At 34.4% G+C, this 18,804-nt stretch overlaps 3 protein-coding genes across 4 annotated transcripts; all 3 read right to left on the reverse strand.

Annotated features, from left to right (window-relative positions):
* Window positions 1-3,680, reverse strand: LOC122306116 (12-oxophytodienoate reductase 2-like). The gene is made up of 5 exons (XM_043118518.1): window positions 3,519-3,680; window positions 2,145-2,285; window positions 1,883-2,013; window positions 1,235-1,411; window positions 1-733 (listed from the first exon to the last, which is right to left on the reverse strand). The coding sequence occupies exons 1-5, from the start codon at window positions 3,587-3,589 to the stop codon at window positions 141-143; spliced, it is 1,113 nt and encodes a 370-aa protein (XP_042974452.1). The 5' UTR covers window positions 3,590-3,680; the 3' UTR covers window positions 1-140.
* Window positions 3,681-6,465: 2,785 nt separating this feature from the next.
* LOC122307044 (12-oxophytodienoate reductase 2-like) lies at window positions 6,466-10,151 on the reverse strand. 2 transcript variants are annotated; one of them, XM_043119653.1, is made up of 6 exons: window positions 9,777-10,151; window positions 9,581-9,665; window positions 9,050-9,190; window positions 8,795-8,925; window positions 8,093-8,248; window positions 6,466-7,465 (listed from the first exon to the last, which is right to left on the reverse strand). In XM_043119653.1, the coding sequence occupies exons 2-6, from the start codon at window positions 9,649-9,651 to the stop codon at window positions 6,873-6,875; spliced, it is 1,092 nt and encodes a 363-aa protein (XP_042975587.1). In that variant the 5' UTR covers window positions 9,652-9,665; window positions 9,777-10,151; the 3' UTR covers window positions 6,466-6,872. The 2 variants fall into 2 exon arrangements, with proteins under 2 accessions (XP_042975587.1, XP_042975585.1); XM_043119651.1 differs by lacking the exon at window positions 9,777-10,151 and having other exon boundaries at window positions 6,469-7,465; window positions 9,581-9,770.
* Window positions 10,152-13,472: 3,321 nt separating this feature from the next.
* On the reverse strand, window positions 13,473-16,614 carry LOC122307926 (12-oxophytodienoate reductase 2-like). Its single transcript, XM_043121059.1, has 5 exons — window positions 16,324-16,614; window positions 15,780-15,920; window positions 15,525-15,655; window positions 14,783-14,941; window positions 13,473-14,248 (listed from the first exon to the last, which is right to left on the reverse strand). Exons 1-5 carry the CDS (start codon window positions 16,392-16,394, stop codon window positions 13,656-13,658), a joined length of 1,095 nt encoding a protein of 364 aa, XP_042976993.1. The 5' UTR covers window positions 16,395-16,614; the 3' UTR covers window positions 13,473-13,655.
* Window positions 16,615-18,804: the final 2,190 nt, after the last annotated feature.

Consider the following 18,804-nt stretch of genomic DNA (forward strand, 5'->3'; position numbering starts at 1 on the left):
TTATACCAAGATGACAAAATTATTATATTATATATCTATAAGCATATCTTCATTGCACTTGTACAACACAATGAAACAACTCCAGGAAGAAAAATTTAGAAGAGGGATTACTTTAGACTATTAATATTTCTTGTGGAGATCTAAGCAGAATCTTCAAGAAATGGATAGTCAGTGTAACCAACAACAGGATCGGAGGTGTAGAATGTTTCTCTGTTGTACTTATTGAGAGGAACATCAAGCTCAAACCTTCTAGGCAAATCTGGATTGGCTAAAAATGGACGACCGTAAGCAACAAGATCTGCGCGGTTTTCTATGATGGCATTATTTCCTTCTTCCCTATCATAACCCCCAGCAACAAGAAAACAACCCTTAAAAGCCTTTCTCATGGGTAGAAGACTGTCGGAAGTGTTAGGTTTTTCCAAAACTCCATTCATTCTTGGCTCAACCATGTGACAATAGAGAATCCCATATTTGTTTAAGGACTCAGCCATGTAAAGGCCCAATGCTTTTGGATTTGAGTCTCCAGATTCCATATAATCTGCAAAAGGAGATAGCCTTATTCCAACCCTTTCTGCTCCTATCTCATTAGCAACAGCATCAACTATTTCAAGTGCAAATCGGCAATGATTTTCAAGGGATCCACCATATTGGTCCGTTCGATCATTCACGTGATCTTTCATAAACTGATCAATTAGGTAACCATGAGCTCCATGGATCTCAACTCCATCAAAACCTATGCACAAGACAAACAATATCAGTTCACAAAGGAAGCAACAAAGTTATTGTTGATCCAGGGAACCATGAAACTGGTGTGATAATCTCATTTCATACCGGGAAGGCAGCAAGCAATAATGATTTTTTTATTTTTTATTTAAAAAAAAAAAAAAAAAGCGTTAATCCGGTAAGAATGCTTCTTGTGAGTATCTACCAAGGAAAATGAATTGATCCAAGGGGCAATGTTGCCTAAAGATAGACTTTGTACTTCTAATTCTTCCCACATTGCATAAACAAATAATACAAATATGCTTCCCGTTGCTGTCAAGATTGATTTTGAATGCCCTCTTCTTCTGGTGCATTAATATAAACTTAAATAACATCGTTTCAAATAAGCATAAACCAAACGTTGTATCTTACCCCTGTTATTATTAATTTTAGAACTAATTCAGCACAACATCTGTTATTCTTTCTCAATAATGTTGTTAAACTCAAGATCAATTTTATGAAAAGAACATACCAGCTGCAATAGCATTCCTTGCCGCAAGCCTAAAATCATTGACAATTCCAGGGATTTCATCTGTCCTTAGCCGCCTAGGAGGAGTGAACTGTGCAACATCAATACCAGTAGATCGAATTTGTGGGGTGAAAGGTTTGTCAGTTGAAGAAATTGGAGCTTGTCCATTTGGTTGAAAACCTGTAGAAATCAATATCAAAGAAAGAATTATGTCTAAGAAAAAACTTCAATCACATCAGTATGAAAGGAAACCACTAACCACCACTTAGCATAAACTTCGCAATATATAGGAATCCATATGCAAAGCCCATTAGTGGTTCTCTTGAAAGGTAGTTTTCTTTCCAAATGTGGCAGATTATGGAACCACGGGCACACTAAAGATATTTTCAAAGTCAATCAGAACTTCCACTGGATCTAATTCCCAACAAAATCAGTTCATATACAATGACTCCTCGATTAATGGTATGGAACCACAATGTTGTATTGTTGTAAACCAGAACTACTCCTTCACTCATTGCAAACTTTTTCAATATGAAGTTTTTGTCACTTATACCTTTTTAACATTTAACTCTCTCCATTCACAATTAAAATGCACAGCCCAATTCATCAGAATTAGAAGAGAAGAAGTAAAGGTCACTTTCAAAGACAAACCTTGATTTGAAACCCTCCCAACATGCCAAATTTGACAAAAGAAGATTCCACCTTTTGCATGAACAGCATCTACAATGGGTTTCCATGCTTCAATTTGCTCTCTTGTCCATATGCCAGGTGTGTCTGGATACCTTTACAATACCAAAGAGACCAAAGTAAGTCATAAAATTCACAAGGAAAGAAAGGGAATCCTCAAAATGCAAACTGTCCTTCAAGTGTGGATCACAAAACGAACTTTCCAAACTATTATAGTTAAAATTACCCCTGAGCAGTGTCTGAAACTCCAGTGGCTTCAGCTATCAGAAGACCGCCTTTGGAGGTTCTTTGAGCATAGTACAGTATAGCATGTGGCTGAGGAACATTACCATAAGATCTCTGTCTGGTCAATGGCGCCAAAACCACTCTGAAATTAGAAAGTAAATGGCACATTAACTTAATTGAAAAATAAATCTTTCTAACCTCAAGAATGAGGTACGCTAGCTTTAGATTATGGCAAAATAAACTAACAATCCATTTATGAAGTGATTGCAGCAGAAGAATGGGCAGCTAGAAAATTTCCCCAGTGGATAATTAGATTATAAAATTTAATAAGGTTTGAGGAATCGACGAGAAAAACACAGTTAACACTAGCTAATAGAATCATAAAGAAAAGTCTTGAGTAATGTAATTTTTTTTCCATGAGTAAAATAATGAATAACTGTCAGAAGGGGGGAAATTTCAAGAAAAACCCTCTAGGTCCTTCGACCATCATGATTTCTCCACCATTCACGCATTGCAAATGCTTCAAGTTTTGTAAATGCAATATTAACGACTTATATCATTGCTATGACCAATTTTGCAATTATATGTATATATATTTACAAGTTCAGGGCCAACATATTATGTTGGTCTGTTTATAGCTCTTGTCCCTCTTTCGAGCTCTAAACAATGAAATTACATTTTTTTCCTCTCCTACAAAACTGAAGCAAAGAACAAGGAAATATTTTAAAAGCCAAAACTGAGCAGTTTTGAAGGCAACACAAGTATAGTTTGTTCAGTCATGACTTTCATTACTTCTAGTACCTAATCTCGGCCCAAGTTAAATTAACAAAAAGCACAATTGTTCAGGTCCTTTCTTCTCCAAACCCCAACCCCTGTACAAGTAGGCCAAACTGAATACAATATTTTACCTCGTCTCTTTCTCCTTTCAATACTATCACAGGCAGTTCTTTTGTGATATTTGCGGAAAAAAAAAATTCGTGTGTCCCCGAGGTTTTCCTCGTTCTAACAAAAATTTCCAAAAATTGAAGAAAACACATTAAAAAAAAAAAAAAAAAAAAAATCATGAACACATCTTCTCGCGGAATGGAGCATTTAAATGGCGCAAGAGTTTATTGATCTTCTTGCTACAATAGACGCATACAGGCACACACCAAGAAAAAGAACCAATAGAACTGAACAAGAGTTCGCTGGAATGCTGACATTGTATCCAGAGATATACTACGACGACAGATACAGTCATAATGCCAACTGGGTTTCAACAAACACATGTTTCTCGCAAAGTAAAAGTGAACAAAACTATTACCCTAACACGATTACAACGTGGAAAGTCAAAACCAATCACATATACTGATAATTCATATCTTTGAGTACATACCTATGGGATAGATCGAACTTCCCCAATTTGTAAGGAGTGAGCAGAGGAACTGTGGGAATTTTAGCAGCCATTTGCGATGATTATACTCGTATTCCTTGATTTCAACAAGAAGTGGGATGAATGAAATGCGAGACCCAACTGGGTATTTATACGATTGGGCCATAGATTGCGTGCTCTTAAAATATAAAATATAAGCATTTATCATCAGCTTTTGGCCGGCGGTGATGATGTCTGTGATGACGCCTCGGCCATGAAGATTAATCAAAGGCATGTGGCTGGAAACTAGTAGGAAGTTCGCTTACTGCACCTACCTCCGAGTCCGGACCACAAGTTCCCGCTTGCATTGACCATTAACCCCGAGCATTGGCAATGACACATGTACGTTCATATTCATCTTTTTATTTACATAATATTTCTTTAAATTAGTCTATATTAAATTATGTATTTTTAAAATTTTACATAATTATGAATATATTTATTCAAATTTAAAGAAATACAATTCACTCTTCAAATATTATTTTATTATTTTTTTCTCTCCTACCTATTAAAATTAATTTTGTAAAATTTATATTAAGATAATTTTGATATATTAAATTTATATTAAGTTGATGATAAAAAATATTTTTTTAGTATATATTAATATTTATTGATAAAAGTTGTCATTTTGATATATAAAATTAATAATATTTAGATATATGTAATTTGTATTTTTGAGCACATTGTCTTAATTGTAAAATATATAAAAATAATAATTTTAAGAAAAAAATAAAAAATAAAAATAAAAATATTTTTTTATTATTTGGTTCAAAAATACATAATTAAATGTAGAAGTTTTTCTTTATATATAAAATCAATCTTTAAAAGTTGTAATTTTAAATATGCATGTAGAAAAACCAATGCTAATGCTCTAAAACTATTTTATGAAAAATCTTATTCAAACTGAATCGTTCAAAACTCATCAATCGTTGAAGTTTATGTATATTTGATACAAACATTTCCCTATATTTTTAATCACGAACTTTATTTTTTTAGTACTTTAGGCGACGTGAATGCCGTGAATCGTTCTGATTCTGAACTTGGACGGAGAATTGTCAGAAATTCAGATTATAGGCTGTCCAGAACAATGCTTTTTCACCAACTAAAACCAAACGACCACACAAGGAAAAGGAGTAAATCTACCTGTATGTCCGTGATGACGCCTCCGCCATGAAAGTTAGGAAGCATGGGGCTGCAAAAGGGCGTTTGGATGGACTACGGCACCTCCATCCACAAGTTCCCGCCAGAATACATTGACCATTGACCCGTTGAAACAGAAAGGTTTTTGGGTTCCATTTGAAGGAAAAATTGTATTTGTTAATTTTGTCCCCAGTTCCTTTTTTATTTTTATGATTAAGAAACTGTTTTTAAATAATGTTGTATATTTTTATTATTTTAAAATGTTTATGATTATTAAAAAATTGCATAAAAGAAATGAAGGAAATGCATAGTTGGGATACTTTTTCGGGTGATTTTTTCGATGACGACAAAAGAATTCTAAAAGATATTTAATCTCATCTCATTTAATAATTATAATTTTTCAAATTTTAACTTAAAATATAATAAACACCTCAATTTTTTCAAATTACAAACCAATAATAATATTCAAAAATAATATTCTGATAATATTTTATTCAACTTTCATCTCAACTCATTATCCAAATCTAACCTCTCTTAAATTCTAATTCATTCAATAATGCGGTCCAATATTCCTTATACTCCTAGGATCTCAATTAATGTTATCATATAAATTAAATAGCAAATATATATTTTTATTTATCAATTTAAGTTTTTTATATAAGTAATAATTTTACGTAATATCATGATAGACATCTTGAATTTGAATCTTCACTATATTCTCTATCTATTTAATTACATAATTTTAAATTTAAGTTTTAAAATTAATTAATATAATACTAAGATATTATGTTTTATAGTTTCATTTTTAAATTAAAGATGTATGATATTTACTTTAAACAATATTTATTATCCTTCCCTGAATCCATTGAGATGGATATAAAGCGACTCACAACTCATTTGATAGGTGCCATGGCTGAATTGACCAATCAACCATGTTATTTAGTCAGATCATTATGGTTATAAAAGTTCTATGTACAGTTATAAAAGTTTTATACATTTTATTAATATGATTGGCTACATCATTTTTTTGTAATATAAAATAATTACTTTAACTAATCACATTAATAAAATAAGTAAAAAGTATATAAAAATAATTATATATAACAGAACTCTTGTTGTTAATATCATTGTCGGATTGCCTGGATTAAGATCTAAACAGGTGTTTTTTGTAAGAGCATTGGTACACAGCAGCCCCACACCCAACACACCAATGTAAAATAACAGGGGGTAAAATAGTAAATTCACATTTTTCAATAGTGTAAAAAAGTGTGAAGCTCCTGTGTAGATTTTCTATTTTTGTAAATAGATATTTGCAAGCCCCATCTCAATGCACACTCACCACGCTTAGAAAGAAAACAAAAAAAAGGGAATTCAAGTTTTACTAGTTAGGTTCATGCATGTATTAGAAAGTAAAGCAGACTCTGGTTTCTTTATAAATAAAACTTAAGAGGTTAGAAATCCAGATTCCAATTTTGGAGGTACTTTTAGGTTTGGAAAATACTTAAATTGATTTTTTCTTAAATACATCTGTACATCTAGGATTAATATATATACACATTATGTAACCTTTTTTCTTAAATGACATCATTTCAAATAAGCCTAAACCAAAGTTACCAAACGTTGTATCTTACCCCTGTTATTATAAATTTTAGAACTAATTCAGGATTTCATGTCCTTAGCCGCCCTGGAGGAGTGCATGCGGGGAGCACAAATAAGAATGCTTACAAGGCACTTAAGTGTGGCTGAGTATACTGGAGTCGATATTCATCAGTTGCTGAAGAATTTTGAGATGGGGGTTCAAACAAAGCTAACGTGCTCCCATGCTGAAGAATCGTTGCTTGTAATAGCCAAATTACAATTCATATTGATAGTCAAAAATGCATGCAGATTCAAACCAACATGTGTTTAACCCTTTTTTAACTAAAGAGGACGAGACCTCAATTTTTATTGATAATCGATCCTTACTTATGGCCAAAGAATATTGCAATTACATGTAATCATCCTGGTATTTACAAAATAACCAAAGAATTAATACCAAGATGACAAAATTATTATATTATAAATCTATAAGTATATCTTCATTGCACTTGTACAACACAATGAAACAACTTCAGGAAAAAAAAAACATTGGATTTAGATGAGCGATTACTTTAGACTGTTAATATTTCTTGCGGAGATCTAAGCAGAATCTTCAAGAAATGGATAGTCGGTATAACCAATAACAGGATCAGAGGTGTAGAATGTTTCTCTGTTGTACTTATTGATAAGAACATCGAGCTCAAACCTTCTAGGCAAATCTGGATTGGCTAAAAATAGACGACCGTAAGCAACAAGATCTGTACGGTTTTCTATGATGGCATTATTTCCTTCTTCCCTATCATAACCCCCAGCAACAATAAAACTACCCTTAAAAGCCTTTCTCATGGGTAGAAGACTGTCGGAAGTATTAGGTTTTTCCAAAACTCCATTCATTCTTGGCTCAACCATGTGACAATAGAGAATCCCATATTTGTTTAAAGACTCAGCCATGTAAAGTCCCAGTTCTTTTGGATTCGAGTCTCCAGATTCCAAATAGTCTGCAAAAGGAGATAGCCTTATTCCAACCCTTTCAGCTCCTATCTCATTGGCAACAGCTTCAACTATTTCAAGAGCAAATCGGCAACGATTTTCAAGGGATCCACCATATTGGTCCGTTCGATCATTCACTTGATCTTTCATAAACTGGTCGATTAGGAAACCATGAGCTCCATGGATCTCAACTCCATCAAAACCTATATATAAGACAGAAAGACATCTCAGAAAGGAGGCAACAAAATTAAAGGCTATTTTGACACTAGACACTAGGAACCATGAAAATGCTGTAATAATCTCATTTCAGTCCGACAAGCATTTGTGAACTTTTTTTTATTCATGGAATTAATCCTGTAAGAATGCTAGTCGTGAGTACCTACCAAATAAAATCTCTAAATAAGAGAAACTGACTTGATCCGAGGGGCAAAACATGCCAAAAAACCACATCTCATTTTTCCCAGATTACATAAACAAATAAAAGCAATATGTTTCCTGCTGCTCTCAAGATTGATTCGTGTCTATTTTGAATTCCGTACTCGTTGGGTGCATTAATATATGAGAAATGTTAGATATAGTATTAGGACGTGTAAGTTCCGCGTATTCCATGAGAAAAAAAGTAAAGTTTACTATTAAAAGATGAATTTTTTCAGATGAGTCTCATATTTATCCACATTTTTCAACGGAACTGTATGGGAAACTTTGTATCTTACCCCTGCAACAATAGAAGGTAGCTAGTGTTGTTTTGTAAAACTAACTCAGCACGACATCCTTTTTCCTTTCTCAGGAATGTTTTTGCACCCAAGTGCAATTTTATGAAAAGAACTTACCAGCCGCAATAGCATTCCTTGCTGCAAGCCTAAATTCATTGACAATTCCAGGGATTTCATCTGACCGCAGCCGCCTTGGAGGAGCGAACTGTGGAACATCAGTTCCATTAGATGGAATTTGTGGGGTCAAAGGTTTGTCAGTTGAAGAAATTGGAGCTGTAGAAAAACAATGTGAAAAAAAAAATCCAAATTAACAAGAGCTTAGAATGAATGTTTCCTTCACGTGAGTGTGAAAATAAATCAGAAACCACCACTTGAAAAGTTAAGAACTAAAAAGCAAAAGTTATGATATGTTATATGTACTTAGAGCAGGATGTTTCTTCACAAAGCTCCACAAAGAAAAAAGCTAAAACATTAAAGAAATAAATTTAGTGCTAGAGAGAGATGTTATGCCTTCTTTGGCCAAAAAATTGTGGTTTTTTAATTGATGAAGGGTCAAAACAAGTATTTGACTAAGTTGAAATAGAGCAAGTGGTACCTGCCTATCAAAAACAAGAAAAGAATTATCTACATCTCACCTTTACAAAAGAACAACGCATTGAAAAAACCATGCTTTTCTACAATGCTTCCTTCTTAATAAGTATAAAGCTTTTGTCACTTACAACTTGTCAACATTTAATTCTCTCCATTCACAGGCAAAAAGCGCAGCCCAATATTTCAATGTTGGAAGAGAAGAAGTAAAGGTCACTTTTAAAGACAAACCTGGATTTGAAACCCTCCCAACATGCACAATTTGACAAAAAAAGATCCCCCCTTTTGCATGAACAGCATCTACGATGGGTTTCCATGCATCAACTTGCTCTGTTGTCCATATGCCTGGTGATTCCGGAAACCTTTACAGCACCAAAAAAACAAAAGTAAGTCATAAAAAATTTACAAGGAAAAAAAGGGAATCCTCAAAATGCAAACTGTCCATTAAGTATGGACCTTAGAACGAACTTTACAAGTTAAAATTACCCCAGAGAAGTGTCGGAAACTATGGTGGCTTCAGTAATTAGAAGGCCACCTTTGGAGGTTCTTTGAGAATAGTACAAGATGGCATGTGGCTGAGGAACATAGCCGTAACATCTGTTTCTGGCCATTGGCGCCAAAACTACTCTGAAAATAGAAAGTAAATGACACATTAACTCAATTGAGAAAGAAATCTTTCTAACCTGGAGAATGAGGTACATTTTCCAGATCACATATTCGTTGCCCGTTGAGAGTTAGAAGAATTAAATGATTATGCCTATTTACTTTCTTTATAATAGCATGAACTTTTTCGTTGTGTTCATTAATCATGATTCAAGTACAGCCAGATTTCCGTGCAAAACAGAGAAGTTTCAGGAAAAGTCTGTGTTGCAGTAGGAGAGAGGAAATGGAGAGATCCTCTAGGTCCTTCGACCACCATGATTTCTCCATCATTCACACATTGCAAATGCTTCAACTTTTGTGAATGCAATATTCACAACTTATATAATTAAAAAAAGGACTTTGCAAGGTGCATACCTATGGGATAGATTGAACTTCCCCAATTTGTAAGGAGTGAGAAGAGGAATGGTGGGAGCTTTAGCAGCCATTTGTTATGATAGTACTGGTATTATTTGATTTCAGAGATAAGTGGGATGAATAAACTGCAATACCCAACTGGGTATTTATACAAACGACAATATATGCGTTCTTGCAAAAGTATGAACATATTCACCGTCTTCTTTTTCCCCGGAGGTGATGTCTGTGATGACGCCTCGGGCATGAATCTTGGAAGCATTTGATTGCAAAAAGGGCGTTTGCATGTACTGCACGTCTACACCTCCCTCAACAATTTCCGGTCAGAATATATTGACCATTCACCCGTTGATACAAAACGGCTTCTGTAATGTTCGAAGGAAAAGTCTTTGTAATTGTTAAATTGTTGTGTATTAAAAAACGTGGTGCGATATTGCTAATACTCGTTACGGTCTCTGATGGATGATTGACCAGAAGATTCGAGAAATATGAACATATTCACCATCATGGCGGAGGGCGGTGATGTCCGTGATGACGCCTCCGTCATGAAAGTTAGGAAGGATGGGGCGGGGCCACAAAAAGGACATTTGGATGGACTACTGCACCTCTGTCCGCAGGTTCCTGCCAGAATACGACCGTTGACCCTTTGAGGCAAAAAGGCTGTTGGAATTCTATTTGAAGGAAAAATTGCATTTGTTAAGGCCACATTAAAAATACAACTTTTTAGTATCTTATTTAATTATTAAAACTTTTTAAAATTTTTGTACAAAATAAAATAAATATTTTTATTTTTTTAAATCTCAAAATAATAATAATATTAAAAAATAATATTTTAATAAAATTTTATTCAACTTTTATATCAATTTATTATCTAAACATCTCCTAAATTCTCGTTCATTTAAAAATATGGTTCGATGTACTTGTACTTCTAAATATCTCAATTAATGTTAATATATAAATTAAATAATATAAATCTATTTTTATTTATCAATTTAAGTTTTTTATATAAATGATAATTTCACCTAATATCATAACAAACATATTGAATTCAAATTTTTAGTACTATATTCTTTATCTATTTAAATATATATTTTTAAATTTAAGTTTTAAAATTAATTAATATAATACTAAGATATTATATTTTTTTAGTTTCATTTTTAAATTAAAATATGTATGATATATAATTTAAACAATATTTATTATCCTTCCCTAAATAACCCATTGACATGGATAATAAAGCCACTCACGACTCATTTGATAGGTGCCATGGCTGAATTTACCAACCAACCATGTTATTTAGTCACATCATTATGGTTAATATCATTGTCGGATTTTCTGAATTGAGATCTGGACATGTGTTTTTTGGTAAATAGCTATGAGTCCTTCTATAGTCATCGAAAGAATCTTCCGAAAAAGTTTTTTAAATAGTGCATTTCATTTATTTTATTTTTCTTTTCTTTTTTTATGCATTTTTTTAATCATTACAAATATTTAAAAAAAGATCACAACATTATTAAAAATACATCCTTAAACACTAAGTAAAAAAAAAAAAAGAATCAAGACACATATTGGATAGAATTAGTATTTCTCAGTAAGTATTTGCAGGCCCCATCTCAATAAGTATTTCTCAATGAGGGGAAATTCAAGTTTTACTAGTTAGGTTCATGCATGTGTTAAAAAGTAAAGCAGACTCTGATTTTTGGTCAACTCCAATGTCTATGCTCAGGGAAACTAGATTATAATTTTGGATATTTTTAGGCTTAGAATAAATGCTTAAATTGATTTTTTCTTAAAAATACATTTAATAAAGTGATAAAAAAACGTAAACCATAAACTAGTTTTTTATTTTAATTGAATAATGTATAGAAGTGACATATTCAAAAAGATTTTAATTACCGCAAGAAAATAACTTTAAACCGGTGTTTCCTATTAAGTCTACTTATCGGAATCCAATAATTAAGTGACACGTAAGTGTTATAATTTCTCAGTCAGAAGCTGCGTTGTAGGTGATCGAAGCGTCCCTAACGTGTAAACGCAACACTTCTCTCTCTCCCCCCAAATCTCTCCTTTCGTTTCTCTCATTCCAGTTATGAAAATCATCCCCAACCCAGGAACTTAGCTCTTTCCGAACTTAGCTCTTCCCCTACCGTCTCTCTCCTTCCCTCTCCTTCAAAAACCATCAGAGGAGTGAGTCGAATGAGGGTTAGGCTTAGTCGCACTGAAAGTGATGTGCTTCGAGACGTGAGGTCGTGACCTGAGATTAACCACATATATATTACTCATAGTCACATACTTCCCCCCAACTTCCAAAAATCAGGATATGATTATTAGTTGCCTCAATTTCTCATCAGCAAATTGTTCAGTTTGCCACAAACATAGTCACAAAACAACATCATAGAGATTTTCGAAGCATTACAAGCCACATAACACAAATACTCCAAGTAATTGAGATTTCCATTTCCATTTCCAATTCCTTATGCATGCATCAAAACCAAAAGAAAGAACATTAAAACCGAGTCGCATTTTTATTTCCTAGTGATCATAGTTCCAGCCCCTTTATCTGTCATAATCTCCAAGAGCAACAAGTGCGGCACCCTCCCATCGATGATACTCGTAGTCCTCACACCTTGGGCGAGCGATCAAATGCAGCAATTCACCTTGGGAATCATCCCACCACCGACCTTTCATCTCTCTCATTCCTTTTGTTTTTGAGTTTTTCCCTTGGGAGAAGTGAGTCGAATGAGGGTTAGGGTTCGGGTTTTGTGGAGGAGTTGGGTGAGGGAGGATTAGGGTTTTATGGAGGAGTCGAGTGAGGGAGGAGTTGATTTAGGGTTTCTGGTTTCTTGGATGGGGGAGGGAGATAGCAAGGAGACAGAGATAGAGAGAGGGACACAGAGACAGAGAGAAGGAGGTTAGAGGGGTTTCTGGTTTCTTGGATGGGGGAGGGAGATAGCAAGGAGAGAGAGATAGAGAGAGGGACGTAGAGACAGAGAGAAGGAGGTTAGAGGGGTTTCGGTTCTACGAAGAGGGAAGGGGAGACCGTGAGAGAGAGAGAGAGAGAGAGAGAGAGAGAGAGAGAGAGAGAGAGAGAGAGAGAGAGAGAGAGAGAATTTGAGAGAGAGTAGAGATCGGAAGGGGCTAGATTCAATTTGAGAGGGAAGGAGAATATTATGTGTCCAAAGTCAACTCTTAAAGAACCCATTACGTGACAGCTCTTTATTAGTTTCCGATAAAACTAACTTATAGATGACACCTAGCACGCGCAATTACATACTGCATCGCTAGCTCTTTAGTGAAAGCGGATATTTTTGTTAAATATACTTTTAACCATATAATTATAAGCTTTAAAAAAATAATAGAATAAGAATATTATATCTTAATTTAAAATTTTAAAATAAAACAAGAAATAAATTTAACTAGATAAATCTTTCAGGAAAAGAAAAAATGGCAGAGCCTTCCGGGGCCTCGACCTCGTTAGACGTCACAACTTATTGTGGCTACTTTTATCCTTTTACGGCGACGCTTGACTGCCGCTAAAAACTTATGCTGTTGAGTCGGCTACCGTTGCGGCAAAATTCACGAATAATGCACGCTATGGTGCGGCTACCTTCTAAGCTAATTTTTATTATTATTATGAGTAGCTTCGATTCCCTTAGAATATTTTGAAGGAACTGACGCAACGCAACAATGCACATCTTGTTAGGCGTTTGCAATTGTATATGCAACCAAGCTAACGTGCTCGCATGCTGAAGAATTGTTGCCCTTAATAGCCAAATTACAATTCACATTGATAGCCAGACATGCATGCAGATTCGGACCAACATGTGTTTAACCCTTTTTAACTAAAGAGGACAATACCTCAATTTTTATTAATAATCCTTATTTATGACCAAAGAATACTGCAATTACATGTAATCATCCTAGTATTTACAAAATAACCAAAGAAATTATACCAAGATGACAAAATTATTATATTATAAATCTATAAGCATATCTTCATTGCGCTTGTGCAACACAATGAAACAACTTCAGGAAAAATAAAAAATTAAAAAACATAGCATTTAGATCTTGTGGAGATCTAAGGTGAATCTTCAAGAAATGGATAGTCAGTGTAACCAATAACAGGATCGAAGGTGTAGAATGTTTTTCTGTTGTACTTATTGAGAGGAACATCGAGCTCAAACCTTCTAGGCAAATCTGGATTGGCTAAAAATTGACGACCGTAAGCAACAAGATCTGTGCGGTTTTCTATGATGGCGTTATTTCCTTCTTCCCTATCATAACCTCCAGCAACAATAAAACTACCCTTAAAAGCCTTTCTCATGGGTAGAAGACTGTCGGAAGTGTTAGGTTTTTCCCAAACTCCATTCATTCTTGGCTCAACCATGTGACAATAGAGAATTCCATATTTGTTTAAGGACTCAGCCATGTAAAGTCCCAGTTCTTTTGGATTCGAGTCTCTAGATTCCATATAGTCTGTAAAAGGAGATAGCCTTATTCCAACCCTTTCAGCTCCTATCTCATTGGCAACAGCTTCAACAATTTCAAGAGCAAATCGGCAACGATTTTCAAGGGATCCACCATATTGGTCCGTTCGATCATTCACTTGATCTTTCATAAACTGGTCGATTAGGAAACCATGAGCTCCATGGATCTCAACTCCATCAAAACCTATGCATAAGACAAAAAAATATCTCAGAAAGGAAGAAATAAAATTAAAGGCTATATTTTGACACTAGACACAAGGAACTATGAAAAAGCTGTAATAATCTCATTTCAATCCGACAAGCATTTGTGAACTTTTTTTATTCATGGAATCAATTACAGAATGCTTATCGTGAGTACCTAACAAAGAAAATCTCAAAATAAGAGAAACTGACTTTATCCGAGGGGCAACACATGCCAAAAAATCACATCTCATTTTTCCCAGATTACATAAACAAACAAAAGCAATATGTTTCCTGCTGCTCTCAAGATTGATACATGTCAATTTTGAATTCCATTGGGTGTATTAATATAAGAGTAATGCTAAATATAATTTTAAGACATACAAACTCAACGTACTCTATGTGAAAAAAGTAGAGTTTACTACTATTAAAAAATAATTTTTTTTTTTCCCCGTAGGTCTCATATTTGTCCATAAACTTTGTATCTTACCCCCGCAACAATCGAATGTAGTATAGTAATTTTATGAAAAGAACTTACCAGCTGCAATAGCATTCCTTGCTGCAAGCCTAAATTCATTGACAATTCCAGGGATTTCATCTGTCCGTAGCCGCCTTGGAGTAGCGAACTCACGTGGAACATCAGTTCCATTATTTATCATTTGTGGGGTCAAAGGTTTGTCAGTTGAAGAGATTGGAGCTGTGAAAAACAATGTGATAGAGGGGGGGGGAAAAAAAAATCCAAATTAACAAGAGCTTAGAATTAATGTTTAATACAATGTTTCCTTCACGCGAGTGTGAAAAGAAATCAGAAACCACCCCTTAAAAAGTTAAGAACTAAAAAACAAAAGTTATGATCTGTTAATATGTACTTAAAACAGGATGTTCCTTCACAAAGCCCCACAAAGAAAAAAGCTAAAACATTGAAGAAATAAATGAAGTGCGAGAGACAGAGATGATAGAGCTGTTATGCCTTCTTTATACAAAATATTCTGGTTTTAGAATTGATTAAGGGTCAAAACATGTATTTGACTAAGTTGAAATAAAGCAAGTGGTATCTGCCTATCAAAAACAAGAAAAAAAATTATCTAAATATCACTTTTACAAAAGAACAACTGACTGAAAGAACCATTCTTTTCTACAATGCTTCCTTCTTAATAAGTATAAAGCTTTTGTCACTTATACCTTGTCAACATTTAATTCTCTCCATTCACAGGCAAAAAGCGCAGCCCAATTGTTCAATGTTGGAAGAGAAGAAGTAAAGGTCACTTTTAAAGACAAACCTTGATTTGAAACCCTCCCAACATGCAAAATTTGACAAAAAAAGATCCCCCCTTTTGCATGAACAGCATCTACGATGGGTTTCCATGCATCAACTTGCTCTGTTGTCCATATGCCTGGTAATTCCGGAAACCTTTACAACGCCAAAGAAACAAAAGTAAGTCATACAAAATTTACAAGGAAAGAAAGGGAATCCTCAAAATTCTAGCTGTCCATCAAGTGTGGACCATAGAAAGAACTTTACAAGATAAAATTACCCCAGAGAAGTGTCGGAAACTGCGGTGGCTTCAGTAATTAGAAGGCCACCTTTGGAGGTTCTTTGAGAATAGTACAAGATGGCATGTGGCTGAGGAACATAGCCGTAACATCTGTTTCTGGCCATTGGCGCCAAAACTACTCTGAAAATAGAAAGTAAATGACACATTAACTCAATTGAGAAACAAATCTTTCTAACCTGGGGAATAAGGTACATTACACACAGCACATATTCGTTGCCCGTTGAGAGTTAGAAGAATAAAATGATATGCCTCTTTATCTTCGTTATAATAGCATGGAATTTTTCGTTGAGTTCATTAATCATGATTCAAGTACAGCCAAATTTCCATGCAAAACAGAGAAGTTTCAGGAAAAATCTGTGTAGTAGGAGAGTGGAAATGAAGAGATCCTCTAGGTCCTTCGACCACCATGATTTCTCCATCATTCTCACATTGCAAATGCTTCAACTTTTGTGAATGCAATATTCACAACTTATATAATTAATACGGAAAAAAAAAAAAAAAAAGGACTTTGCAAGGTGCATACCTATGGGATAGATCGAACTTCCCCAATTTGTAAGGAGTGAGAAGAGGAATGGTGGGAGTTTTAGCAGTCATTTGCAATGATTATTTTCGTATTACTTGATTTCAACAAGAAGTGGGATGAATAAAATGCCAGACCCAACTGGGGATTTATACAATTGGACCATAGATTGCGTGCTCTTAAAATATTAACGCATTTATCATCAGCTTTTCCGCCGGCGGTGATGATGTCTGTGATGACGCCTCGGCCATGAAGATTAACTAGAGGCATGTGGCTGCAAACTAATAGGAGGTTCGTTTAGACTGTCTGCGCCTCCCTCCGCAAGTTGCCGCTTGAATTGACCATGTATTGACCGTTTAAAATTGGCTGGCATCTTAATATAAAATCAAATTATCTCATTTATCTTGTATAATTTTTTAATAAATAATTTAATTTTTTCAAATTTTAAAATAAAATAAATATTAAATAATTATATTATAATAAATTTTTATTAAACTTTTAATAAAATATCTTATCTCTTCTAATAACCAAACGAGGCTAAATCAATTAAAATTTGTTGAAAAATCTTATTCAAACTGAATCGTTCAAAACTCATCAATCGTTGCAGTTTATGTATATTTGATACAAACATCTCCTATATTTTTAATCACGAACTTTATTTTATTAGTACTTTACAATAAACTGCAACGTGAATGCCGTCAATCGTCATAATTCTGAACTTGGACGTAGAATTGCCATAATTCAGATTTAGGCTGTCCAGAGGACAGCTTTTTCACCAACAAAAACCAAACGACTATAAAAGGAAAGGAAAGGAAAAGGCTAGGGATGATGGGGATCCCGCTTGGACCTGCAGCTCCAAATTTTCTATTTTAAAGTTTTTATTTATTTATTTAGTGATTAAGATAATATTATTTAATAATGTTATAATTATTTTAAAAAAATATTTAAAAGTATTAAAAAATGATGAGAAGAAAAAAAACAAAATAAATATTTGAGTAGTGCTACAGGAAACCGCCGCGCGCACCCTTTGGGGAATCGTCTGACACGTCAGCTGATTAAAAAAAAAAAAAAGGGAAGAAAATCGAACCGAATGGAAATGAGGGAAAATTTGTAATTTCAGAAGCCAAAAACCAGAAGAAACGGGTCTGGAGGGAAACGTTTGTCGCCGTCGGCTTCAAGTCTAGAGGAAATTTTTTTGTTGCTATCGTCTTCGGGTTTGGAAGAAGGAAGAGCTCTACCTCGTCACCTTGTCCTCGTCATCTTGTCTTCAAATCTCTGTTCGTTGGCTTCTTGTCTTCGTGGCTAGCTTCAGGTAAGATCTTGGTTTTCATTTTCTGAAATCTGAAGGTGAAATATTGGTAAGATCTTGGTTAGAAGTTCCTTTTCCTTGATTTTTAGCTTCTGAAATATGAACAATAAGACACATGCAGAATGCGAACAACATGATACAAGCAAAGGCATGCATGTTTTTATTTTTTTTAGCTCTAGTGGTACTGCTTGGAAGGCATGGGTATGTTCGTAGAACTTTTAAAATGGTCCGTGTTGCCCAAGTCTTTAAGATGAAGGTGTTATGGTATTTAGTTGTATCTTGTTGTTTGGTAAGTGATTGAAGTTCTATATCTGGTTTATTGGATTGGATGGAACTGGCTTTTTAACTCCATTAATATTACTTGGATGGAGAATATTATTTGTAAAGAATGCACCTAAAGAAGGTCCTTCGTCGTCGGTTTTCGTGTGAGGATGGTGGAAGACGAATGCTTGAAAATGGAAGGGAGGTCTAGAAATGGGGGAAAGGGGAAGACGAAGGGAAGATGAAGAAGATGGGGGAAAACTTTCAAACGGAAATGAAAAGGGGAAGACTAACGAAGGAGGGAAAACGGCGTCGTATTCATTTTGCCACGTGGGACGTGGTTTCCCCGCGGTTCCCCACGCCGGTTTCTTATAGAGTTTTCCTAAATATTTTAACCTAGCGGGAGCCTCCAAGGATGGTGTGGACCCACCCAAAAGGAAACAACAAAAATCGGAACCACAAAAAAATATAAAATAAACTGAGAATATTTCTATAAAAATAAAAAATATTGTCACGTCAGCTTGTAAATTTATTTTTATATAATTTTTTTATAATTGTAATATTTTTATTCTGTAAAATAATGTAACTTTTATTAATTATTTTTTAAAAATATCTCTTGGATTAAAAAAAATTACGAAACTAATTTTATACGTATTATTTTTAAAAAAACAAATAATATATAAAATGGAATCCCCACCTAGTGGGGATGAGATTAGTAACCACTAATAATGTACCAAAAATGTTTGTGCGGAAAATATGTAAAAGTCTTCGAATACGCGCGTTAATGTTTAATGAACATCCAGATCGAGGTGATGTTTGTGATGACGCCTCGGGCATGAATATTGGAAGCATTTGATTGCAAAATGGGCGTTTGCATGTACTGCACGTCTGCACCTCCCTCAACAATTTCCGAT

Source organism: Carya illinoinensis, chromosome 4, assembly GCF_018687715.1.
Source record: "Carya illinoinensis cultivar Pawnee chromosome 4, C.illinoinensisPawnee_v1, whole genome shotgun sequence".
Lineage (NCBI taxonomy): Eukaryota > Viridiplantae > Streptophyta > Magnoliopsida > Fagales > Juglandaceae > Carya > Carya illinoinensis.

Excerpts from the sequence above, each read along its gene's own strand:
- LOC122306116 (XM_043118518.1), bottom strand. The coding sequence starts at position 3,589 with ATGGCTGCTAAAATTCCCACAGTTCCTCTGCTCACTCCTTACAAATTG. Across the intron at positions 2,014-2,144 it reads GTTTCAGACACTGCTCAGGG|GTATCCAGACACACCTGGCA; the intron begins GTAATTTTAACT and ends GGTATTGTAAAG. Across the intron at positions 1,412-1,882 it reads TGGGAGGGTTTCAAATCAAG|GTTTTCAACCAAATGGACAA; the intron begins GTTTGTCTTTGA and ends TGATTTCTACAG.
- LOC122307044 (XM_043119653.1), bottom strand. The coding sequence starts at position 9,651 with ATGGCTGCTAAAGCTCCCACCATTCCTCTTCTCACTCCTTACAAATTG. Across the intron at positions 8,926-9,049 it reads GTTTCCGACACTTCTCTGGG|GTTTCCGGAATCACCAGGCA; the intron begins GTAATTTTAACT and ends GGTGCTGTAAAG. Across the intron at positions 8,249-8,794 it reads TGGGAGGGTTTCAAATCCAG|CTCCAATTTCTTCAACTGAC; the intron begins GTTTGTCTTTAA and ends GTTTTTCTACAG.
- LOC122307926 (XM_043121059.1), bottom strand. The coding sequence starts at position 16,394 with ATGACTGCTAAAACTCCCACCATTCCTCTTCTCACTCCTTACAAATTG. Across the intron at positions 15,656-15,779 it reads GTTTCCGACACTTCTCTGGG|GTTTCCGGAATTACCAGGCA; the intron begins GTAATTTTATCT and ends GGCGTTGTAAAG. Across the intron at positions 14,942-15,524 it reads TGGGAGGGTTTCAAATCAAG|CTCCAATCTCTTCAACTGAC; the intron begins GTTTGTCTTTAA and ends TGTTTTTCACAG.